Source organism: Dermochelys coriacea, chromosome 2 (assembly GCF_009764565.3).
Source record: "Dermochelys coriacea isolate rDerCor1 chromosome 2, rDerCor1.pri.v4, whole genome shotgun sequence".
NCBI lineage: Eukaryota > Metazoa > Chordata > Testudines > Dermochelyidae > Dermochelys > Dermochelys coriacea.
In genome coordinates, this window is record NC_050069.1 from 17729704 (window position 1) to 17755653 (window position 25950).

General features: G+C 51.0%; 1 protein-coding gene across 1 annotated transcript in view; it reads right to left on the bottom strand.

Annotated features, from left to right (window-relative positions):
- The window catches only part of EFR3A (EFR3 homolog A), a 203209-nt gene that overhangs the window by 159139 nt on the left and 18120 nt on the right, over positions 1–25950 (bottom strand). Inside the window, 1 exon segment of the mRNA XM_038390220.2 lies at positions 20887–20979. Within this exon segment, the coding sequence (XP_038246148.1) occupies positions 20887–20899 (13 nt within the window). The 5' untranslated portion in view covers positions 20900–20979.

Below are 25950 nucleotides of genomic sequence, written 5' to 3' on the forward strand. Positions count from 1 at the left end.
TCTCGCCCTCTCGCACATCTCCACCGGATCCGTGAGGGGGGTGCCATCCTCAGTCAGTAGGCAGATGATATGTTTCTTAGCCCCCCTCTTTTTTTCCAGGGCGTAGAAGAAGCGGGAGCCGCAATCCATCTCCCGAAGGAGACGGATGCGGGATCGAACAAAGGCACCCCGGGCCCGATGGTCCTCGAGGCTCCGGAGCTCCTCCCGCTTCTCCCGGCACGCTCCGCAGAGGGGTGGATCCTCGGGGCTGGCGGCCAGACGCCTCTCCAGCTCTAAGACCTCCCGTTCCAACTGCTCTATCGCTGCATCCCTCCGTCGGCTGGTGCCCCGGGTGTAGTCACGGCAGAAGAGCCGGGCGTGCACCTTCCCTACGTCCCACCACCGCCGTGCCGAGGGAAAGGCACGCCGCTGCCCTCGCCAGGCCAGCCAGAACTCCCGGAAGGACGCCACGAAGCCCGCATCCTCCAGCAAGCTGTTGTTAAAATGCCAATAGGCCGGCCCCGGCCTCTCCGCGCAGAGGGAGGCTGTCACGGTGGCTATGTGATGGTCAGAAAATGGGGCCGGCCGGATGCTGGAGGAGTGGGCTCGTGTAAGATGAAAGCGTGATAAATAAATGCGGTCCAACCGGGAGTGGCGCGACCGATGGGCCTCCACCCGGACAAAGGTGAACGTGGAAGTGTCATCCGGGTGGTGGTCGCGCCAGACGTCCACCAGGGAGTGGTGTTCGACTATCTCCTGGAGGACGGCCACGGCGGCCGGGCTCTTCTCGGTTCCCGAGCGGTCCCGTTCCTCAAGGGTGATGTTAAAGTCCCCTCCCAGGACCAGGCACTCCTGAGGATCCAAGGTGCCGAGGAAGGCGGATGCCTGCTGATAGAATTGCAGCCGCTCCGGGCTCGCTGCTGGGGCATAGATGTTGACGAGGTTGACTACGAGCCCCTCCATTTGGACCCGGAGGTGCAGCAGGCGACCCGGCACAGCCTCGGCGACCCCCAGCACCTCGGGCCGTAGGTCGGGGGAGAACAGGGTCGCCACTCCACCCGTATGAACTGTGAGGTGGCTAAAGTAGACCCTGTCTCCCCAATCCAGCCGCCAGCTGTCTTCGGCGGTCGGATCCGTATGGGTCTCCTGCAGGAAAACCACAGAGTACCTCCCCTCTCGAAGGAAGGAGAGCACCTGGGACCTGCGGAGACCCATCTTACAGCCACGGGTGTTCAATGTTGCGATGGTAAAGGGTGCCATGAGGAGGGCTGGGGGGGATCCTCGCCGGCAGGGATGCTCGTGGCTCCCGGCGGGCCGCGTAGCAGTCCGTGACCCACCCCGTAGGTGAGTAAGGAGTCACGGAAGTGGCGGACCCGCTGGTAGGCCGCGGCGCCCTGTCTCCCGGTCCTTTTCCCCTCCCCCATGAGGGCCCTTGCGGCCCGGAGGATTTGATTAAAGTCCCCCCATCGCTGGAGGGCAAGCTGGACTTTGTTGCGGGAGCCACGGACGTCTTCTAGGAACTCCCGCAACTCCTCTCGCAGCGCATGGGGGGCTGGGGTTATGGTCTGGTTGCTTCCCGATGGGGCCCTTGGTACAGCCCCCTGGCCCAGCGGGACGGGCAGACAGGGTGCGGACCCCCGACGGGGCTCTTGATGGGTTGACCTGAATGCTGGGGCGATAGGGGGCGGCGGAGGGAGGATAGCAGCCCCTGGTGGGTCGGGACGGGCAAACACAAAGGCCATTCCCTGGGAGTCATCTGTTGGAAAGGGGAAGGAGACTGTCCCAGGGGTGGCAATAATATCTCGGGAGGTGGGCGGGAGAAGGGCAGGGGCAGGGGTAGAGGTGAGAGTCTGGGTCAGGAGAGGGCTCTCACCGATGCCGGGCGCAAGCTGTCTGGTGGATTTGGCAGCCACGGCATCAGGAGGTGGACTTTCTTCTGTAGGGTCCTCTCCCGGAAAGGAGGTCGAATGCTCCTCACCAGCGAGGGATGCCCCTGGTGGCTCAGGTTCCAGCCGCGTGGCACTGGCCGTCGCCTCAACTGGCTCGGTGGCTCTCAGCAGGGTGCCTTCTGCAGCCGGGTTGATGGAGGAGTCCAGGGGCTCCTCGGAGGTGGGAGCAGAAGCAACGGTTAGGGGGAGGGAGTATGGGGAAAAGGGGGCTGGAAAGAAGTCGCCCAGATCGAGGCCCGCTGGCATAGGATCGTCCTCCCCCTGGGTGACCGGGGTCAGACCCAGGGCCTCGATCTCCTCATATATAGAGGGGAAATTGTTTTCCGCTACCCCAGGATTCTCCCCGCCGGCACCTGACGCGATGGTTACTTCGGGGCACACTGGGGTTTCAGATGGTGCCTCGGGGGTCTTGGAGGGGAGGGACTCCCGTGGAGGGGAGATACCGTCTTCCAGTGCTGCCACGTCTTCCCCAGCCGGCTCTGGTGGGTGGAACACACCCGTGGGTAGAGCGGAAGGCTCGGCATCGGTGCCCCCCTTCCTGGTCTTCCGGGGGGCCTCCGCCTCACATGGGAGGAGCGGAGCTCGAGCCTTCCGCTTGCCCCGCTTCCCCTGGACTAGGGCCCAGCCCTCCATGGCATCATCCGGGGGCTGGCTAGCAGGGGTTGTGTCAGGGGGCAGAGGCCATGGCTCAGGGACTCGAGGGGGTAACGGTGGGGCAGCACAAGGGAGGGAAGATTCCCCTTGGGGCGGGCCCTCTCCCATGCTTGGCGCTGTCCCTGCCGCACCCTCCTCCACAGGCCCCGCCAGATTGCAAACAGCGGTGGCGGGGTTCTCCCGCTCGTCTGGGCATAGTGGGGGAGGTGCCCTTTGGGCCTGAGCGGGAGCAATGGTGGATTGTGAAGGAGGAGGGGCGGTTTCAGGTGCCGGGCAGCCAGGGGCGTCGGCGATGACGGGGCCGGTGTCCTGCCGGGGCTCGGGTGTCCTGGCTGCCCCTCCTTCCCGGGCCAGGGGGCAGTCTCTCCGGACGTGCCCCATCGCCCGGCAGAGATAGCACCGGGCCTCCCCCGTGGAATAATGCACCCGGTAACGGGCCCCCTGGTAGGGGACTAGGAAGGACCCCTCGAGTGCCTCTCCGTCGCGCGCCGCCGGCAGCAGTTGAAGCTGCACTTGCCGGCGGAACGAGAGGACGTGACGGAGGGCGGGGTCTTTGCAGCCCAACGGGAGCGGGCTGATGACAGAGATGGGCTTTCCCAAGGTAGAAAGGGCGGGTAACAGGGCGGCATTGGGCAGAAAGGGAGGGACGGAGGTCAGGACCAGGCGGACGCCCAGGTCCTCTAGCGGCTCTAAGGGGACGAACACGCCCCCCACCGCCAGGCCCTTCTCCACCGCCTCCTGGGCGGCGGCCTCCGATGCTAAGAAGAAGACGACCTTGCCATACATTTTGGAGGCCGCCACAATGGCCGTGGGTCCCACCACCCTCGCCAATGCCCGCACATAGGTCTCCACGTGGGGTGAGGCGGGCACCAGGAGGCAACGGACGCCGTGCTTCCTGGTCATGGTGGGAAAGGGGCCCCGGCCGCTATAGATGGTAGCGGAGGCGGTGGGCTGGAGAAATGATGTAGCGGCAGGCGGGGGGGCTGCCGCCACCTGGGCGTATGCTCTAGGGGCCGGAGGAGGGACACCTGCAGAGCTGGTGGAGGGAACAGCGGGGAGGGGCGCCCCAGCTGGAGATGGGGCCGGGGCATTGGGGGCAGCCCCTGCCATGGAGGGCCTGGTCTTTTTAGCGGGGCCCTTCCCCTTCTTCTTCCCCTGGCCCTTCCCGCCGGCTGGGAGGACTCCCCCCAAATCTGAGGGGGTGATAGACGTGGCAGCAGTGGAGGTCACCCCGGTGTCCGTCGCTGTTGGTGCCCCAGCGGGGGCGATGGCAGATGGTTTGGCAGCGGACGTAGAAGCTTGGGGGGGTGACGGAGGGGTAGGCGGGGGAGGGAGAGCTCGGGCTACTGGAGAGGTCTCACCCGTCTCATCCCCCGCCATCATGAGCAAGGAGGAAAGGGGGACACCAAAAGGAGGAGGGGAGAGGGGAAGCAGGTCGACCACTCCTCCCCGCTAGGCTGCAGGCAGGGGAGGAGGGCGCCAAAAGGGGTGGGCTGGACGGGGGGCAATCAGGGGTTAGGGGTCAGTCACCGACACAAGGTGGAAATTCCGGCTCCTCTTGGTGCACTACGGGGGGGGGGGGATTCAACAACATCGAAGGTGCAGTGAAGAGGGTTGCAACTAAAATGGGGAATTGCACAAGCGCATGGGAGGGGGCATGGGCACACGGAGCGAGGGGCTAAGCGGTCTGGGGGTAGAACAGGGAAACCAAGGGGCTAGCTTCAGAGGCTGGGGCGGGGCAAACAAACAAAGGCTGCAGAAGGAAATGGGCGGGGCAGGCAAACAAACTGAAGCTAGTAAGGGGGGCTGGAGCAAAAGAGGAGGCAAAGCAAGTGGCAAATGGGGCAGGTAGTAAAGGGCAAAGCTGGGGGGTAGGCAGTCCAGGGGGGGGCACATGTGCCCATGTGCACTTGCACAAGTCTTTTTTAGCTGGCTGCTGCTTCTGGCCCAAAGGGTGGAAATAGGGCGTGGCAAGCCAAGCAAGCAGCTGAGTCCAGAGGCAGGAGCTGAGGCAGATGGTATACAGCCAGTGGGGGTGGTGGAGGGGGCAGCGGTGGTGGTAATAGTGGTGGGGGTTGGGGGGACACACAGATGGATCGGGGGTCAGCTCCACACCACACCCCCTGTGTCCCTATAAACACAGTCAAAACCCCCACCACAAGAGCACAGTTTGAAAATTACTCAGTCTTAGGGCCCCCTCCACGGTGGTCTGCAAAGTCTCTAGGTGCTGCCCCACTGGCAGATGATCCTCTTCTTCTCCTCCTTGGGCTTCAGCAGCTCCAGGCAGCGGCCTCTGCAGCAGCAGCAGCTCCAGGAACTCCAGGTGGTGGTCCAGGCAGGCAGAAAGGACCCCTCTCAGGTGGTGGTGGTGGTATCCACAACAGCAGTGGCTGGGGTCCCTCACTGCTCCTCTCTGGGGAGTGGGCTAGCAGCCCCCCCCCTCCGGGGCTGCAGTTGCAGCAGTAGCAGCACCCAAGAGTGGGGGGTCCAGCAGCCAAGTAGCAGAAAAGGGGGGTTGTCTGGCCCAGCCAGGGGAGCAGCTGGAGCAGCAGGGAGAGCTTAGGGCTTAGCAGCAGCAGGAGTAGCAGCTTCCCATCTCCCTCCAAGCTAGAAGGCTATGGGAGAGCAGTCTTATTGGGATCCGGGAAGTGGGCGGGCGAAGCCCGTCCACTGCTAAAGGGTCCCCCTCAGCCTAAAAGGGGGATCCACAGGACCTAGATACCCAAAAAATTCCGGGGGACAACTAATAAAATAACAGGGACAGGAGTGCGGTCAAAGGGTCAAAAGAAGGGAACCGGACGGGGACACCGAGCAGAGAACCCCGGACAGAGCCCACTGCTCCTCAAAGGCGTCAAGGGAGTCAGAGGACGCCGCCCAGAGGAACTCTGCCCGGATATGTGAACGGACCGAGGATCGGAAATAGGCCCCACAGTCACAGGAGACTCCATCGGCCAACCTCCTCACTCTGGTTTTGTAGATGGCCATTTTAGCTAGGGCCAGGAGGAGGTTGACCAGGAGATCCCGGGACTTTGTGGGGCCACGGATAGGGAGTGCATAAATGAGAAGGTGAGGGGAGAAGTGCAACCAAAAACGTAATAAGATATTGGTGAGGAGCCGGAATAGGGGCTGCAGCCTGGCACACTCCAGGTAGACATGTGCCAGGGTATCCCTCACGCCGCAAAAGGGGCAGGTGTCTGGGATTGTGGTGAACCGCGCCAAGTACACGCCCGTGCTCACGGCTCCGTGAAGGAGCCGCCAACTGACATCCCCGGCGGGCTTTGGGACTAAGATGGAATATAGGCTGGCCCACCGGGGCTCCTCACCCTCCAAAGGTGGCAGGAGGTCCCGCCATTTTGTATCGGGGCGGGACACGAGGGTGCGGGCGTGAAGGGTGTGGAACACGAGCGTGTAGAGATGTTTTCTTGGCGCGGTTTGAAAACAGACCGGCTGCATCTCGTGCAGCCGGCTTCTAGTGAAGGGGTGAAGGGATCGGTTGGGTCCACGGGGGAGGGGTCCAATTAAAAGGTCCGGCGGGCCTGGGGTAGTGGGTGGGCGGGGCGTGCCCTCGTGCAGGACCCGGTCGAGATAAACCCGAGCAGCGGGCGGCAAAGCGGCCTTCACCTCCTGAAGTATGCATCGGGGAGTACAAGGTCTGGAAAGCCCCATGCGCTGAGCGAAGGTTAGGGGATCCAGCCAGTCTCCCCGGTCATAGTCCAGGAGGTCTCCGACTCTTGTGACCTCTGCCAGGACCAACCTCTGGCGCACCGAGCGGGACTCCGCCACCTGCAAACGGAGCTGGGGGTTGTGTAGCAGGGGCTCCGCGAGGAGATCTGCCCCCTCGGTGGCCGCCACGGACCTGCTCGTTGTAAAGAGTTTCCAGGTCCGGAGGAGGTCCTGGTAGAAGACCGGCAGCCCGGAGAGGTCTCGCGGAAGACCTCTCGGATGGAGATAAAGGAGCTGCCGGTCGTATCGGAGCCCTCGGAAGCGGCGCAGGAAGGCGTGCGCCAGTATGCTCCACGCCGGACTACCTGCACCATAAAGGAGCCTCTGCAGGGTCTGGAGGCGGAAGACATGGACCTGAGTAAGCAGACATTTGAGGCCCTGCCCTCCCTCCTCCACAGGTAGATGGAGAACCCCTGCAGGGACCCAGTGCAGTCCTGACCAAAAGAACTCCAGAATCGATGTCCGCAGGTTGGTCAGGAAAGCCGGGGCTGGGACCAGGGTGTTGAGCCGGTACCAAAGCATGGACAGGACTAGTTGATTAAGCACTAACGCTCTCCCTCGAAGGGAGAGGCACCGGAGCAGTCCTGTCCATTTCCGGAGCCGCTCTATCACCCCGCCCTCTAAATTCTGCCAGTTCTCCGGCGGAGAGGGATGCGTGGCAGAAAGGTAAACGCCCAGATAGAGCAGCGGACCCGTGCTCCACCGGATGGCTTGAAGCGCGGGTGGGCGGGGGCTCGCCTGCCGCCAGTCCCCTACCACCAAGCCAGAGCTCTTGACCCAGTTGACCCGCGCAGAGGAGGCTGCTGAATAGATGGCCTGGCAAGCCTGCACTCGCACTAAGTCGCCCGGGTCCTGGACCATGAGGAGCACGTCATCAGCGTACGCCGACAGGACCAGCCGCAGCTCCGGCTCCCTCAGCACCAACCCTGTCAACCTCCTTCGGAGGAGACAGAGGAAGGGCTCGATCGCCAGAGCGTAGAGCTGGCCTGAGAGGGGGCACCCCTGCCGTACTCCTCGCCCGAAGTTGACCGGTTCGGTCAGGGTCCAGTTGAGTCTTACCAGACACTCTGCGGAAGCGTACAGCACCCGGAGAAAGTTCACAAACCTGGGTCCGAAGCCAAATGCCTGCAGAGTGCTCAGGAGATACCCGTGATCCATCCTGTCGAACGCCTTCTCTTGATCTAAAGACAGGAGGGCGAACGACAGACCATCCCTACACCCAAGTTCCAGTAAGTCCCGGACCAGATAGATGTTGTCGAAGATACTGCGGCCCGGGACAGTGTAGGTCTGGTCTGGGTGGACCACGTCCGCCAGCACGGACCCTAGCCTCAGGGAGATGGCTTTTGCCACGATTTTGTAGTCCGTGCTGAGGAGCGAGACGGGACGCCAATTTCGTAAATCGCGGAGGTCCCCCTTCTTCGGCAATAAGGCGAGCACGGCTCGCCTGCACGAAAGAGGGAGGACCCCGCTCTGCAAAGACTCGGCCCAGACGGTGACTAGGTCTGGGCCCAGGACGTCCCAGAACACCCGGTAGAACTCCACGGTCAGCCCGTCCATGCCCGGAGATTTATTGGTGGGCATGCGACGGAGGGCTTCCGAGAACTCGGCCAGAGTGAGAGGCAGCTCTAGCCGGTCTCGGTCGCCCACGCTGACCGTCGGGAGCTCCTCCCACAGCACTCTGCAAGCGTTAGGATCGGTCGGCTCCGGGGAGAAAAGGCTTGCGTAGAAGGCTCTCGCCCTCTCGCACATCTCCACCGGATCCGTGAGGGGGGTGCCATCCTCAGTCAGTAGGCAGATGATATGTTTCTTAGCCCCCCTCTTTTTTTCCAGGGCGTAGAAGAAGCGGGAGCCGCAATCCATCTCCCTAAGGAGACGGATGCGGGATCGAACAAAGGCACCCCGGGCCCGATGGTCCTCGAGGCTCCGGAGCTCCTCCCGCTTCTCCCGGCACGCTCCGCAGAGGGGTGGATCCTCGGGGCTGGCGGCCAGACGCCTCTCCAGCTCTAAGACCTCCCGTTCCAACTGCTCTATCGCTGCATCCCTCCGTCGGCTGGTGCCCCGGGTGTAGTCACGGCAGAAGAGCCGGGCGCGCACCTTCCCTACGTCCCACCACCGCCGTGCCGAGGGAAAGGCACGCCGCTGCCCTCGCCAGGCCAGCCAGAACTCCCGGAAGGACGCCACGAAGCCCGCATCCTCCAGCAAGCTGTTGTTAAAATGCCAATAGGCCGGCCCCGGCCTCTCCGCGCAGAGGGAGGCTGTCACGGTGGCTATGTGATGGTCCGAAAATGGGGCCGGCCGGATGCTGGAGGAGTGGGCTCGTGTAAGATGAAAGCGTGATAAGTAAATGCGGTCTAACCGGGAGTGGCGTGACCGATGGGCCTCCACCCGGACAAAGGTGAACGTGGAAGCGTCATCCGGGTGGTGGTCGCGCCAGACGTCCACCAGGGAGTGGTGTTCGACTATCTCCTGGAGGACGGCCACGGCGGCCTGGCTCTTCTCGGTTCCCGAGCGGTCCCGTTCCTCAAGGGTGATGTTAAAGTCCCCTCCCAGGACCAGGCACTCCTGAGGATCCAAGGTGCCGAGGAAGGCGGATGCCTGCTGATAGAATTGCAGCCGCTCCGGGCTCGCTGCTGGGGCATAGATGTTGACGAGGTTGATTACGAGCCCCTCCATGTGGACCCGGAGGTGCAGCAGGCGACCCGGCACAGCCTCGGCGACCCCCAGCACCTCGGGCCGTAGGTCGGGGGAGAACAGGGTCGCCACTCCACCCGTATGAACTGTGAGGTGGCTAAAGTAGACCCTGTCCCCCCAATCCAGCCGCCAGCTGTCTTCGGCGGTCGGATCCGTATGGGTCTCCTGCAGGAAAACCACAGAGTACCTCCCCTCTCGAAGGAAGGAGAGCACCTGGGACCTGCGGAGACCCATCTTACAGCCACGGGTGTTCAATGTTGCGATGGTAAAGGGTGCCATGAGGAGGGCTGGGGGGGATCCTCGCCGGCAGGGATGCTCGTGGCTCCCGGCGGGTCGCGTAGCAGTCCGTGACCCACCCCGTAGGTGAGTAAGGAGTCACGGAAGTGGCGGACCCGCTGGTAGGCCGCGGCGCCCTGTCTCCCGGTCCTTTTCCCCTCCCCCATGAGGGCCCTTGCGGCCCGGAGGATTTGATTAAAGTCCCCCCATCGCTGGAGGGCAAGCTGGACTTTGTTGCGGGAGCCACGGACATCTTCTAGGAACTCCCGCAACTCCTCTCGCAGCGCATGGGGGGCTGGGGTTATGGTCTGGTTGCTTCCCGATGGGGCCCTTGGTACAGCCCCCTGGCCCAGCGGGACGGGCAGACAGGGTGCGGACCCCCGACGGGGCTCTTGATGGGTTGACCTGAGTGCTGGGGCGATAGGGGGCGGCGGAGGGAGGATAGCAGCCCCTGGTGGGTCGGGACGGGCAAACACAAAGGCCATTCCCTGGGAGTCATCTGTTGGAAAGGGGAAGGAGACTGTCCCAGGGGTGGCAATAATATCTCGGGAGGTGGGCGGGAGAAGGGCAGGGGCAGGGGTAGAGGTGAGATTCTGGGTCAGGAGAGGGCTCTCACCGATGCCGGGCGCAAGCTGTCTGGTAGATTTGGCAGCCACGGCATCAGGAGGTGGACTTTCTTCTGTAGGGTCCTCTCCCGGAAAGGAGGTCGAATGCTCCTCACCAGCGAGGGATGCCCCTGGTGGCTCAGGTTCCAGCCGCGTGGCACTGGCCGTCGCCTCAATTGGCTCGGTGGCTCTCAGCAGGGTGCCTTCTGCAGCCGAGTTGATGGAGGAGTCCAGGGGCTCCTCGGAGGTGGGAGCAGAAGCAACGGTTAGGGGGAGGGAGTATGGGGAAAGGGGGGCTGGAAAGAAGTCGCCCAGATCGAGGCCCGCTGGCATAGGATCGTCCTCCCCTTGGGTGACTGGGGTCAGACCCAGGGCCTCGATCTCCTCATATATAGAGGGGAAATTGTTTTCCGCTACCCCGGGATTCTCCCCGCCGGCACCTGACGCGATGGTTACTTCGGGGCACACTGGGGTTTCAGATGGTGCCTCGGGGGTCTTGGAGGGGAGGGACTCCCGTGGAGGGGAGATACCGTCTTCCAGTGCTGCCACGTCTTCCCCAGCCGGCTCTAGTGGGTGGAACACACCCGTGGGTAGAGCGGAAGGCTCGGCATCGGTGCCCCCCTTCCTGGTCTTCCGGGGGGCCTCCGCGTCACATGGGAGGAGCGGAGCTCGAGCCTTCCGCTTGCCCCGCTTCCCCTTGACTAGGGCCCAGCCCTCCATGGCATCATCCGGGGGCTGGCTAGCAGGGGTTGTGTCAGGGGGCAGAGGCGATGGCTCAGGGACTTGAGGGGGTAACGGTGGGGCAGCACAAGGGAGGGAAGATTCCCCTTGGGGCGGGCCCTCTCCCATGCTTGGCGCTGTCCCTGCCGCACCCTCCTCCACAGGCCCCGCCAGATTGCAAGCAGCGGTGGCGGGGTTCTCCCGCTCGTCTGCGCATAGTGGGGGAGGTACCCCTTGGGCCCGAGCGGGAGCAATGGTGGACTGGGAAGGAGGAGGGGCAGTTTCGGGTGCCGGGCAGCCAGGGGCGTCGGCGATGACGGGGCCGGTGCCCTGCCGGGGCTCGGGGGTCCTGGGTGCCCCTTCTTCCCGGGCAAGGGGGCAGTCCCTCCGGACGTGCCCCATCGCCCGGCAGAGGTAGCACCGGGCCTCCCCCGTGGAATAATGCACCCTGTAAGGGGTCCCCTGGTAGGGGACTAGGAATGACCCCTCGAGTGCCTCTCCGTCGCGCGCCGCCGGCGGCAGTTGAAGCTGCACTTGCCGGCGGAAGGAGAGGACGTGATGGAGGGCGGGGTCTTTGCAGCCCAACGGGAGAGGGCTGATGACAGAGATGGGCTTTCCCAAGGTAGAAAGGGCGGGTAACAGGGCGGCATTGGAGAGAAAGGGAGGGACGGAGGTCAGGACCAGGCGGACGCCCAGGTCCTCTAGCGGCTCTAAAGGGACGAACACGCCCCCCACCGCCAGGCCCTTCTCCACCGCCTCCTGGGCGGCGGCCTCCGATGCTAAGAAGAAGACGACCTTGCCATACATTTTGGAGGCCGCCACAATGGCCGTGGGCCCCACCACCCTCGCCAACGCCCGCACATAGGTCTCCACGTGTGGCGAGGCGGGCACCAGGAGGCAACGGACGCCGTGCTTCCTGGTCATGGTGGGAAAGGGGCCCCGGCCGCTATAGATGGTAGCGGAGGCGGTGGGCTGGAGAAATGATGTAGCGGCAGGCGGGGGGGCTGCCGCCACCTGGGCGTATGCTCTAGGGGCCGGGGGAGGGACACCTGCAGAGCTGGTGGAGGGAACAGCGGGGAGGGGCGCCCCAGCTGGAGATGGGGCCGGGGCATCGGGGGCAGCCCCTGCCATGGAGGGCCTGGTCTTTTTAGCGGGGCCCTTCCCCTTCTTCTTCCCCTGGCCCTTCCCGCCAGCTGGGAGGACTCCCCCCAAATCTGAGGGGGTGATAGACGTGGCAGCAGTGGAGGTCACCCCGGTGCCCGTCGCTGCTGGTGCCCCAGCGGGGGCGATGGCAGATGGTTTGGCAGCGGAGGTAGAAGCTTGGGGGGGTAACGGAGGGGCAGGCGGGGGAGGGGGAGCTCGGGCTACTGGAGAGGTCTCACCCGTCTCATCCCCCGCCATCATGAGCAAGGAGGAAAGGGGGACACCAGAAGGAGGAGGGGAGAGGGGAAGCAGGTCGACCACTCCTCCCCGCTAGGCTGCAGGCAGGGGAGGAGGGCGCCAAAAGGGGTGGGCTGGACGGGGGGCAATCAGGGGTTAGGGGTCAGTCACCGACACAAGGTGGAAATTCCGGCTCCTCTTGGTGCACTATGGGGGGCGGGATTCAACAACATTGAAGGTGCAGTGAAGAGGGTTGCAACTGAAATGGGGAGTTGCACAAGCGCATGGGAGGGGGCATGGGCACACGGAGCGAGGGGCTAAGCGGTCTGGGGGTAGAACAGGGAAACCAAGGGGCTAGCTTCAGAGGCTGGGGCGGGGCAAACAAACAAAGGCTGCAGAAGGAAATGGGCGGGGCAGGCAAACAAACTGAAGCTAGTAAGGGGGGCTGGAGCAAAAGAGGAGGCAAAGCAAGTGGCAAATGGGGCAGGTAGTAAAGGGCAAAGCTGGGGGTTAGGCAGTCCGGGGGGGGCACATGTGCCCATGTGCACTTGCAGAAGTCTTTTTTAGCTTGCTGCTGCTTCTGGCCCAAAGGGTGGAAATAGGGCGTGGCAAGCCAAGCAAGCAGCTGAGTCCAGAGGCAGGAGCTGAGGCAGATGGTATACAGCCAGTGGGGGTGGTGGAGGGGGCAGCGGTGGTGGTAATAGTGGTGGGGGTTGGGGGGGGACACAGATGGATCGGGGGGCAGCTCCACGCCACACCCCCGGTGTCCCTACAAACACAGTCAAAACCCCCACCGCAAGAGCACAGTTTGAAAATTACTCAGTCTTAGGGCCCCCTCCACGGTGGTCTGCAAAGTCTCTAGGTGCTGTCCCACTGGCAGATGATCCTCTTCTTCTCCTCCTCGGCCTTCAGCAGCTCCAGGCAGCGGCCTCTGCAGCAGCAGCAGCTCCAGGAACTCCAGGTGGTGGTCCAGGCATGCAGAATGGACCCCTCTCAGGTGGTGGTGCTGGTATCCACAACAGCAGTGGCTGGGGTCCCTCACTCCTCCTCTCTGGGGAGTGGGCTAGCAGCCCCCCCCCCTCCGGGGCTGCAGTTGCAGCAGTAGCAGCACCCAAGAGTGGGGGGTCCAGCAGCCAAGTAGCAAAAAGGGGGGTTGTCTGGCCCAGCCAGGGGAGCAGCTGGAGCAGCAGGGAGAGCTTAGGGCTTAGCAGCAGCAGGAGTAGCAGCTTCCCATCTCCCTCCAAGCTAGAAGGCTATGGGAGAGCAGTGGGGGGGGAGATGGAGAGAGTCCCTCCAAGCTAAACAAATTCTTGATACCAGGATCAGTGAAATGCCAGCTGCTCCAGGTCAATTAAACACCTGGGGCCAATTAAGAACTTTCCAGAAGGCAGGGAGAAGGCTAGGTTGATTGGGACACCTGAACTCAATCAGGGGCTGGCTGAAACTCGTTAAAAGCCTCCCAGTCAGTCAGGTGGGTGGGTGGGCATGTCAGGAGCTGTGGGAAGAAGTTGTGCTGTTGGAGAGGCTGAGTAGTACACACCGTATCAAGCACAAGGAAGGCGGCCCTGAGGTAAGGGTGAAGTGGAGCTTGAGGAAGTGAGGGCTGCTGTGGGGGAAGTAGCCTAGGGAATTGTACATGTCATGTTTCTAAAAGGTCTGCTACCATAGCTAATACTATTAGGGTCCCTGGGCTGGAGCCGGAGTAGAGGGTCGGCCCGGGCTTCCCCCCATCTTTGCCCCGTTTAATCACTGAGACTGGGAGACAACAGAGACTGTGCAAGGAAGGATAACTTCTCCTCACCTCCCTCGCTGGCTTATGATGAAAATGGCTCAGTAGACTGTGACCCTTGTCTCTAGAGAAAGAAGGGTTACGTGGAGGATCACAGTGAGCCTCTGAGGCTAGCGAAATCCGCCAGGAAACGTGGGACCCACGGAGGCAAGGACAGAGCTTTGTCACACCATGCAAACATTTTCTAATTGTATACAATCTTTGACACAGTTACAACATGGCTGAAGATGCAAAGGAACCATTTTTTCATAACTAACAGATGAGTATATGGTGATGATTTACATAAGAACTACCATACTGGTCACACTAATGGTCCATCTAGCCCAGTAGCCTGTCTCCAACATTGGCCAGTACTGACGCTTCAGTGGGAGTGTACAGAACAGGGCAGATTGAGTGACCCACTCCTCCTCCCCTCCCCAGCTACTAGCAGTCAGAGGAAGTCCCTGAGCATAGGGTTGTACCCCTGACCATCTTGGCTAGTAGCCATTGCTGGACCTATCCTCCTTGAACTTATCTCATTCTTATCTCAATTGTAAAATTATACTTTTGGTCATCACAATACCCCATGGCAATGAGTTCCACAAGTTAACTGTGTGTTGTGTTGATAAAAAAATACTCAGTTTGGTTTGAATTAAACCTGCTGCCTATTATTTTAATTGTGTGACAAAGACTGCCTGTTAGCATTAACAATTACTGTACCTTCAAATAACAAGCTGACATCAGTAAGGTGAAATTTTAATAGTGTTTTAGGAGGAAAAGTATCAATTTCTGAGTGAAAACATATGAATTAACTTACATTTGAGGCTGTTCAATATATGACAATGTACAGAAATACATTTTTTGTCAGATTTACAATTACATTTTGAGAACTAATTTTTTAATCACTATTTATGCTGGGATGAAATATGAAGTTCTTTACACTTGATTTGAATGTGTTTTCATGCATGATGCAAGATTTGAGGTCTACCTACAATTTTTACTTTCAAGTGCGTGGATTTTGTAAAGTGATGGGTAAACTGTGCTGTTATACCGCAACCTTAACTAGTTTTGGAATTAATAATGTTTTAAGAATACTTTTTCTTCTACAGATAAATGAAGACATTATTTAAACTGTTTTTTAAAAATGTCAAATGGACAAGACAGATTTTTAATTTAAATAAAGAGTAAACTGTGCAGTCCAAAGTAATAAGGACTTGCACATCCCACCCTCACTCAAGGCCCAGTCCAGCAAAGCACTCAATATTCAGCATATGCTTAAAACAGTTCACTGAATCAGGGCCTAAATGCACACGTGCCAACATACACACATTCACTACATAGCTAAATTATTCAGACAGAATAGTTAGATGGGGAGGGCTCTGAGTTATTACAGAGAATTCTTTCCCAGGTATCTGTTGGGCAAGTCTTGCTCACATTATCAAGATCTAACTGATCACCATATTTGGGGTTGGGATGGAATTCTCTTTCAGGTCAAATTGGCAGAGACCCTGGGCGTTTTCTTCCTTCCTCTGCAGCATGGGGCATGGTCACTTGCATGTTTAAACTAGTGTCAATAGTGAATTCTACGTAACTTGAAGTCTTTAAACCATGATTTGAAAACTTCAGTAACTCAGTCTATAATGCAGGTAAAAATTGCTAACTGGCTTAGGTCATGTCTACACTACCACTTACGTTGGCAATACTTAGGCTGCTCAGGGATGTGGAAAAAACACACATGCCCCCAGAGCAACATAAATTTTGCCAGCATAAGCGGTAGCATGCACAGCACTGTGTCAGCAGGATAGCTTCTCCCGTCTACATAGCTACCACCACTCGTGTAGATGGTTTTATTATGTCGATGGGAGAGTTCCCTCCTGTCATCATAGAGCAGCTACACGAGCCATTTTACAGCAACACAACTGTATCAGTGCCGCTGTGCTGCTATATGTTAGTAGTATATACATGGCCTGAGGAGATTCAAAATTTTTCCCCTAGCCACGAATTCTCACTTTAAAACTCTCCCCGGCAGAGGTTGACAACAAAAAGTTTCTGTCACCATGCTTCTTTCTCCATTAGCTTTCATGACAAAAAAACCTGGGTCTTGTTTTCACACAAAGTAATCTTTCACTATATGAGCTCATAAAACTTCCTCTTAATATTTAAAATCTAGGTAGATTTTAGTTCTTGAAGGTTCAATTATTTTGTTGGGAATCTCGTGAGACAAACTTTATACACAGACTGTAAGCACTGAAGGACTAGCATGTCTTCTATTAATAAGCAAAAAAAAAATCAGTTAGGGTGACTACAAATCCACAAAAGTAAAATTAAAAGTTAAGCCGCACGTCTCTACCATTACAACAACTGTACATCACAGAACGTACACTGCAACCTTAACTCTGTCCCCTTTTTGCACAACCTGTTTACCAGATTCCTTTCCCTATCCTCAGCCACTAGTAGTTATGGATGTTTGATGTATAGTAATGGATATCGGGAGAGTGTAGTTTGGTAAAGAGGTATGTACAGAGGGATCGTCAGAGAGGTTGACTGATGACTGGCAACCCCAAGAGGGCAGGGTTAAGGCTGCTGTATCATCTGTGTTCAGTAGTTCTTTCTAAGCTGCAACCAAGGTTTTGCAGGACATGCCATTGCAGACACAGCACCCAGACCTACCCCCAGCGAAGTCAGTAGCAAAACATGACGTGAGTGAGAATACGATTGGGTCAATAATTAAATATATATCATAATACTACTGCTTACTATGCATAAAATTCTGGTTTTATTCTTAGCTCACGTTCCCACCCCTCTCTTTGCTCCTCATTTGCCTGTTTCAGTCACCAGCTGCATTGTCAAATTCAAGCCCCTATTTTGTTGGCAGTCATAGACTATCAGTTCTCTTTGGACAGCAGTCTTTTTACTACGTTTCTACACAGCACCTACCACAACGTGGCTTTAACCCTCAGCTGGGCCCCCAAGTTGCTACTGTGTGAGAAATTAACAAACAAGAATTAAGGTTAGTGACAGTTCAGGTTGCACCAAAACCCATCCTACCCACTCAATCCCTTGTCTGCTCATACTTTTATACTTTGAAGTTAACAAAAGTTTCCAGTATTCCTTACCATCTTTACATTGAGTACAACACTATTAAAACTTCCCTCAAAAGGCATTCACTTCCATCTCCAACCCATATCAGACAGCAATACATAACCCAACTTTATTCAGTTCACTCTGTCATGCAAAACTCATTGACTCCAGCCTCTTGCATCAACAGTTTGACACATTTGTCACATGCTTTTGGAACTTATTTTGCTTTCACATTGCTGATGTTACTGTTAAGGTTTCACTTTAGAGTGCAAATTTGATGAAGTTGGGTATGTATTGCATTTTGGTATCTGTTGGACACAGAAGTGAAAACCATATAGAGTTCTAGATACTAACAACATTGTAAGTAATAAGAAGGTGGAAAGAAACAGGAGTTTTCCCCCTTATTTCCCTGCTTTTAAGGTTTTGAATGCCTAAGTGTGTCTTAATGCAGCCTTCACTGTCACTGAACATAGTCTTTGTTTCCTGATTACAAGTATGTATGGCTAAAACCCAGAAAAGGCATTGTCTTCTCAATATACTTGAATATTACACTCAATACACAGAAAAAAGAAAATCTAAATTGCAACACTACATTAAAAAAAAGCAATGTTTCACAGAGTTTGGCCATAATCTGGTATGGAAATTGTGTGTTGTTCAAAGGTTTAATTTTTGTAAAATGCTTTGAAAATGAAAGTTAAACCTTTGGTACAACTCATTTCAAATAAGGGTGCAGAGTCTACCATTTATCGCATGGGATTTGCGATCAGGAGTTCTGGGTTTTATTTTCAGAAAGACTCACTGTTTGCCCCTGACAAGCCACAGCCTCTCTGTACCTCATTTCCCTATCCAGGGAGCTGGAGATATGCTCTCTCATAAGGGTGTTGAGGCTTTAAATACTTTGTTCCAGATTGCCGAAGTTAGACACGCACAATTATTTACATATGTATAATGTATGGAAATACCCAATGTTCCAGACAAATATAATATTTATGTATACACATCACCTGATATATTCTTAATTTGCCTTGTGAGAGCAACAGGCCATGTACACAGGTAGATACGTGATTTATACACAAGATTTAGTTACACACAAATGATTGTACATGTCCAATAGAAGCCAAATTTTCAGAGTAGTAGAAAGAGAGAGCCTGAGACGTGAGGCCTGATATAAGGGCCTACTGCAAGGCCTAAGGCCCAAACTAAAGTCAGGCCCTATCCTGTTACAAAGCAGATGCCTGCCTGCAGGTTCACTGTCCAATACATGAACTTGGCAAAATAGGGCTGGCGTTGCAAAAGCAAGCACCCCTAGGCATTAAGATCACTCTCCTGTCAACTCCAGTACTCCACCAACAAGAAGTGTAAGGTAAGTCGATGGGAGAGTTTCTCCCGTCGACCCAGTGCAGCGTAGACACTGCAGTAAGTTGACCTATGCTACATTGACTCCAGTTATGTTATTTGTGGCTGAACTGAGAACCTTGATCTCCTGAATCCTAGACCAGTGCTAGAACAGTACATCATCTTCATGACACCACAAGCTAATTTTTTCTCTTGCATTTGGTGTTCTACAAAGTGGGCTTTGGCAGCCATATCTGAGGTCCAGGGAGCAAAGATCAGGTTTTTTCTTCTTCAGGGGTTAGCTTTAAACAAATAGTGCAGGCTCTTGATTATCATGTGGAACATGTTCAAGTGGATTTAAATGGGAAGATTGTAAAAAGAGTATGGGAAATCAGTTAAGGCTCAGACTGTTTCCAGAACATCAAATATTCAACATTTACTGTAAATTTAGATAATTTCTAAAGTGTTTAAAGATTGACAAATATTGAAGTGTTAATCTTTATGAAAGCAGTAGTTATGTGTACTACAGTGTACTGTCATTAGATTTAATATTCTGGAGTTATGTTTATTTTCAAAGCATAGGACACTCATAAGGTGACAGGTTTCAGAGTAGCAGCCGTGTTAGTCTGTATTTGCAAAAAGAAAAGGAGTACTTGTGGCACCTTAGAGACTAACAAATTTATTAGAGCATAAGCTTTCGTGAGCTACAGCTCAATTCATCCGATGATGTGAGCTGTAGCTCACGAAAGCTTATGCTCTAATAAATTTGTTAGTCTCTAAGGTGCCACAAGTACTCCTTTTCTTCATAAGGTGACAGCAAGACAATCTCCACTATAAATATTTCTAAATTTTCTCAGTATAAAATCAGTTTTAATGGGATTTATTAGTAGTTTAATCAGGTACTGATTTACTGTATCTTTTGAAGGTGTTGCCTTTTTTTAATGAAAAATATTGCAGTAGCTACAAACCATTTGCAACAGGATAACAAAATAAAGTAATATTCCATTAATGAAGAATTTTAATTGGGACATGCCCTTCAGATATCACAGTTGGAGGCTAGTTTGGATTTTAAATGGTTTTCTATCTCTCACAAATATTCTTTGTGGTTTATTTATGATTTCCTATACTCCCAGCAAGCCACTAGTTACCTTTTCATATGAAATTTTCTTCATCAGGAAATGTCTGTATAACACTGCATAATTTTTTAAGGTGGCACAACTTCAGTCACTCCCTTATCACTTATTTTATCCAAAGGTAGGATCATACTTGAAAGCTACACTTATGATGTGCAAAACCAACTTGACAAACCAAAAACCTCACATTCAGTCAGGCACAGCCTTCTCCATGCTGCTGGGTACCAGCAGCAGGAGTACTGTCAGCAAAAGACTAGTCTCCTTCCTGTCCATTCTATTGCCACATACCACAGCAGCCCCCAGGTACTGTGAAGAACAACTGCAGTGGAAGTCCTGCTCAGCCCCTGCAGCCTGGGGATGAAGCATTTTCAGTCACTCTGGAGAATGATATATGTACAGTCTGGCCCGCACATAGGGACACAGCACGCTCAGTGCAGATAGAATCTTTTGAAAATTTAGCTGCCAGTCTCTAACAAACCTCAACTGAACATGTACAAACTAATTTATTTATAAAAGCAGCTTATAACTTGGCCAAATTTGGGTATATTTTCCACAGAATGGAATAAACAAGGTGACCCCTTGGCCAAATTTTGAGTTCCTCATCCAAAGCACAGAGGTACTTCTCAATGAAATTGCTAAGAGTAAACAGTTTACTCTTTAACTGTTTAGAGTTTAACATGGGTAAAACAATGCATTTTTCGTCAAAATTCATTCTGGGAAATGCTTACACTGGTTTTGTTGAAACTTGCAAAAAGCCTTCAGCTTTAGGCAGACAGCCAGCTCAGAAAATTTGAACCCAAACAGTTAAAGAACTCAAAAGTTTTAAGCCACAGAAAACAGGAAAATGTGAGACAACCTTAAACCTTACCATTTTACCCATATTCTGGAATAAGTGAAAAAAGCCCTTTGCCCCCTAACGACACCCGCAGAGGGGTCAGCCAGAATCTCAATGTGCACAAGACTAGGAGCATCTACAGCTGAAAGACACAATGAACACATGGAGGGGGTAATGCCATAACTACACCACACTTTCACTTAAGCCAGGGGAATAGAGCCAATATACTCTCTTTGTCCATTTGTAGGGCTCCCACCAGTTTGTGCCAAAGACCACCAAGACCGTTCACTCTTCCACAGTTTTGGCTGTAACTCCAAGAGGAGTTATTAAATTTTATGATCTTATCCTTGCTTTAAGATCTAGTTTTTCCAATTACCAGCTTCCTTCAATTTCAGCATGAGTTTACCAGCACATATTCTCATTAACTCCTAGAAATAAGATTACACCATTTGAAAGCTGGAATTGAGGCATCCAATTTCTATCCCTGATTATTCTAAAAGTATCTGATCTTAAAGTGATCACTGGTCCCTTCCAGAAGGCAAAAAAAGAAAACCCAGAGGCCACTTGTCAGACAGGCCAAAAAGTTTTCAGTGTATCATTAATTGCTATCAGTCATCTCAGGCCAGTTCACTCTTGGTCTTTCGATACTATAACTTGCACATAGTCACATAGGAAACAAAAATTAAATCAATTGATCTTTATATTTTTATGCAAGAAAAATCAGAACACTTGCATGTATAATCAGCATGAGTCTTACCCGTCCGTCCCATGATTCAGAAATCAGTATCAAATAATGCTGCACATGAAGATTAATGACCGACTGATACGACAACCAGTTGCAAAGTAATTTCTGTAAATAACAATGACAGGTTTTAACAAACAAGTAAGTTAATAAAATTTAGCAACACTTTTATAAAATATTCTCTGCAAAATTTTGATTTTGAACTTCAGTATGCTTTTATCAGGTACTTGCTTTTAACCTAAAACTGGAAGCCCTAACTATATCTAATAGCAGGTTTCAGAGATAGCTTAGGAAATGAAATATCTGACGCATACATGACTTTAGTAGGGAATGAAAAGACATAAGGGTATTAATTAAATCAAATACTGAAAATGCAAAAAAATGAATTGCGAAATCATCCATCAGTTATAAATTGCATAGATAACTTTAGATACAGAAGTTTCAGTTGCTTCTAATTTGCACAGCCCCTTTCCTAACGTAGGTTTGAGAGTAGTAGCCGTGTTAGTCTGTATTCGCAAAAAGAAAAGGAGTACCTGTGGCACCTTAGAGACTAACAAATTTATTAGAGCATAAGCTTTCGTGAGCTACAGCTCACTTCATCGGATGCATGAAGTGAGCTGTAGCTCACGAAAGCTTATGCTCTAATAAATTTGTTAGTCTCTAAGGTGCCACAGGTACTCCTTTTCTTTTTGCGAATACAGACTAACATGGCTGCTACTCTGAAACCTGTCACTATAGTCAATGTTCTCCTAGAGCCTTGTATGTTCAATTATTTTGTCATTTTGTATTCTGTATGTTGAAACCTGCACTGTAATTGCATAACCAAGAGGAAAACTTGAACAACAGTGTTTAAACAAAAATCAATAAAAGGTTTGTAAAAGACTGGTAAAAAAGAATGTTTCAAGAAAATACTAACATAAATCAGATTGAATCCTTCTTTGTCAACAATTTCAAGGAGAAATTACAATCTATGTGAAGATTCTTTTTCTAGTATCCACAATCAGGAAAGTTTTGTTCTTCAGTGTTTTAATACTACTCCATTAAATACCTCATATTGAAGCATAATTTTACATGAATAATTAATCTGAAGATTCTCTACACAAGTGAGACGTATAAGCACTTTGAACAAAACACTTGTATTAACATTTTTTTCACTGAATAACTAATCAATTTTTATTTGAAAGGAACTCTTAAAGAATAGCTTTTATTTATAATCTGATCGGCATATTCATCAATATGACATGAAAAATGGGTTCACAATTCATCGGACAATTGAAGCACTGGTCGCAGCTCCATAGTTATGGCCGAGTTGAATTTTGCACTTAGACTATAGAGGGGAACAGGTCAGGACACTCATAATTGGGGAACTTGCCTTCAGAAATAACAACCAACCACCACCCTTCCTCTGCAGCTGACTGACATGCTACCATTCTGTTGGTCTGATGAGTCAGTGATGAGAGAAGACTGGACTCAAGAATTCTCATTAATAAATAATTTTGGCCCCAATTGCCACTGCTCCTTAAAGTTTCTGTGGCTGCATACTACCTTGAGAATCAAGGCATGGCTGCCTAAGCTTCCCTGTGCACTGGAGTAGCTGAGGCAAGAGTGCAGAGAAACTGAGCTCCAGTTCTCCCCACAGTGCTGCTTTCTGCTGTTGAAGGCAATGAGGAAGACAGTGAGGGAGAAGTTCGGAGAGAAAGAATGGGAAGGCAAGGGAACGGGGGAAAACAATGGGGTGTTGGGCCTTGCGTAAAGAAGGCATGTGCATTAGGAAGGAGGCTATAATAGGGAGATGGGCTTTATGCAAATAGGGAGTCTGGGGTGACAGGCAAAGGAAAGAATCCAGGCCAGAGGCTAGACCCTTGCAACCCGCCTAAAAGCTTCAGGTTTGGATCAGGTATGAAAATGACTCACTCTTGAGCTTGGATGGGCTTTAAAACTAGGTCCAAGCAGACCTTCTCTTCCTGTTCCTGCCTCATCATCCAATGGAATGAAGTTGAAAGGCTTCCCATGGCACTTATAAACATCGATTCCTTCACCATCCCAGAATCCTAACTGTTGCACAGCCCTCTCTCTCCATACAACCCTCTTTCTACAACATCTTTATTTTTTGTTAAACACTGTTACAAAAGTATGCAAGTCTTTATCTTGGCTATGCAAGATACAGTGAGGGTTTCAACAATACAACACAGAATACAAAATGACAAACATTTAAAAATATATAAGGCTTTAGGAAAACAGTGTCTATTATGGTGGTCACCTATAACTATATTTCATAGGAGAAATTAAAAAAAAAAACTTAGTTCCTTTTTCCTTGGGAATGCTGCTTTCATTTATTTATGGACTAATGTGATTGCAAACTCAAAGTAAATATAATCTGGGTTCCCACTCAGTATCAGGTAGTTCCTCTTTGTTCATACTGGAGTTCAATAGGAGTTTAAAGTCATAATAAATTAATGTGAATGGAAGTTTTTCCACTCCAGTATTCTTGTTGGCTCTTTCAAGGAAATGTCTATCTTCTAGTCTTTCCAGAGTATTCGATTTTCCTTACTACTTAAAGAATTACAAACTATTAGTTCTCTTTTACAATGTGGGGAAATATAGTTAGACTCATTTTTCTCAATATGTGCTTGTCTATAGTAGATGCAATACTATCCACCATTCTTGGCCAAAATCTGCAACAGTAGAACTCCTAGTACCACAAATTATGGATAACCCCACTGAAATATTGTATTTCCACTTCAGTTTTGCAGACATTTAAATACAACTTACATGCTAACTGGCATGGACATTTATTACTAGTTGTAGACTTGATTGTGTCCCTATTGTACCTACAAACAACCCTTTGAAATACAAAATAATTTTTTTAGAAATGACCACTAATCTTCTCAAGTAATTCTGCCAGTAAATTTAGCACCTTTGTAGCAAGACAGAATGTGGGATACATATAATACTTTGTATTTCCATAATATCATGTAAAATTAAGAATATAGTTATACATTAAAATATTAAGGAGAAACTTTTTTTAAATGTATACAATCTCATATTTACTGATGTTTCAACACTTTCATGGAACTATTTCCCCCATATACACTCCCAATTGGCATGGGGGGGGAGGGAAAAAAGTGGCCCGGAACTATAAAGGCAACTTTGAAAACATAAAAGCAACTTAAAAGATATGTGATAGCAATGTATTCTGTACAATTTCTGTTAGTAATATTAAAAGAAAGTTGGTAAGTTCATTGTTCAGTTGGCCATTAACTTCCCATAATATTTTTTTAATACTCAACACAATACAAGACTGAAAAGTTTTGCCATAAATAAGAAACAGAATATTAAGGAGAACAAAGGAAAGACAGTATTGGGTGGGAAAGGAAGAGTTTGTATTTAAAGTATTCAGCATCTGGTGCAATAGGTCTTGACTCAGTCTATAAAAGACTTTGAAAACAATCTCTCCCATGTAAGGTTTAAAACCTTAGTCACTAATTTACTTGGAGTTTGGAATGATTGGAAGACTCAAGTGGAAACAGACTTAAATCCCCAACAGCATATAATATTTTTTTAAACAAGTGTAATTTATAATATCAAGGAAGAGAACTTTAATTCCATTCAATCCACCTGCTATAAATCAGACTTTACTTTACACAAACTAAAAAAAAAAAAAAAATCTTTAACTCATCCTTTGGCTGAAGATAAGTCATTACAGAATGCCAGAAACAGACACATCAAATTTGAAAAGTAGGAATGAAATTCTAAAATAGAAATAATTGAGGAAACCTAATCCAAGATTTTAGAATGCTTCTCTAACAATGATGAACAATCTGAGTATTCTAAAGTTGGGCTTGTTCTACACTGAACCTTGCTAATTCTCACATAATGAATACATATACCTGATACTTCCAATGAGTAGTCGCTTTCCAACTAAACAATTTAAACAGATTATAGTACTGTTTATAGATTATAGTACTCAAAGCAGGACCAATCCCCAATTTTTGCCCCAATTTCTTTATGTAACTAAAAAAGTATCAAGAAAATATCTCTAATTTATGAGGTCCACTCAAACTTTATAACTATAATCACATCATGTACTGTATTTAGCAAACATCTATATTGTTTTCAGTCTTTACAATGGAGCAATTTTATCCCCAGTGTAAGGACTTTCAATTTCTGTTGCGCAGAAAAGCTCTTTCATTAAATTACTTTTGGCAATGGTTTAGTCAGGTGCAGAAAGGATCTTCTCTTCATTTGGATTAGCTCATTCAAAGTTAAGAAACCAACTTGGAATTGAAAAAACAGGAAAGTTTATTTTCTTACTCCAATCTATGAATGAAAACAGGTGGGAGCGGATGAGATCTACTAACTCTAAAAATCTGAAGGACCTGGGACCAGTTTTTAAACGGCATTTTACATCTTAGATGTGTGATTGATGGTTTAGGAAATCCTACAAGGCACCTAAGCTGGTTAAATGTCTAGCTCCCACTGAATGTCAATTCATTTTATTTCAATGGGAGTTAGGTATCTACCCTGCTTAAGAAATTTTGAAAATTCCATTAGGCATCTATCTGCATTTTCAGGCACCTAAATACTCTCAGAAATCTGGCCCATGGTAACCAGAAACAATCCATCAATTCACTAACTACAGATAATACTTCCTTTGCTTAATAAATGAAAGTTTTAAATGTAAAACACGTTTTGTTAAGAAAAAATGTTTATGTATACAGCACATTTAAGAAAGCTTTCTTTATCTAACAATTTTAAACTGTTTTTGAACTTTTAATTGAATTCAAATCCCATGCAAATGCAGATTGACACAAGTCCATAGTAAAAAATTACCTAGTAAATAAAGGAGTCATTCACCATTTTCAACATAATAAAAATGTAAAAATTAAGCATCTGAATGTTCACGCTATATAATTACTTACATAACTGTGCATAGACAGTATATCCTCCCACTCAGCAAAAAGTAGTACTGAATTTAGTGTGAGGACTATATTTGGTTGCAAATGAACACGAGACTGAACCTCTCTTTAGGAAAAACACAAAAGAGGATTAAAATCAACTATTTAAATCAAGGTTTCT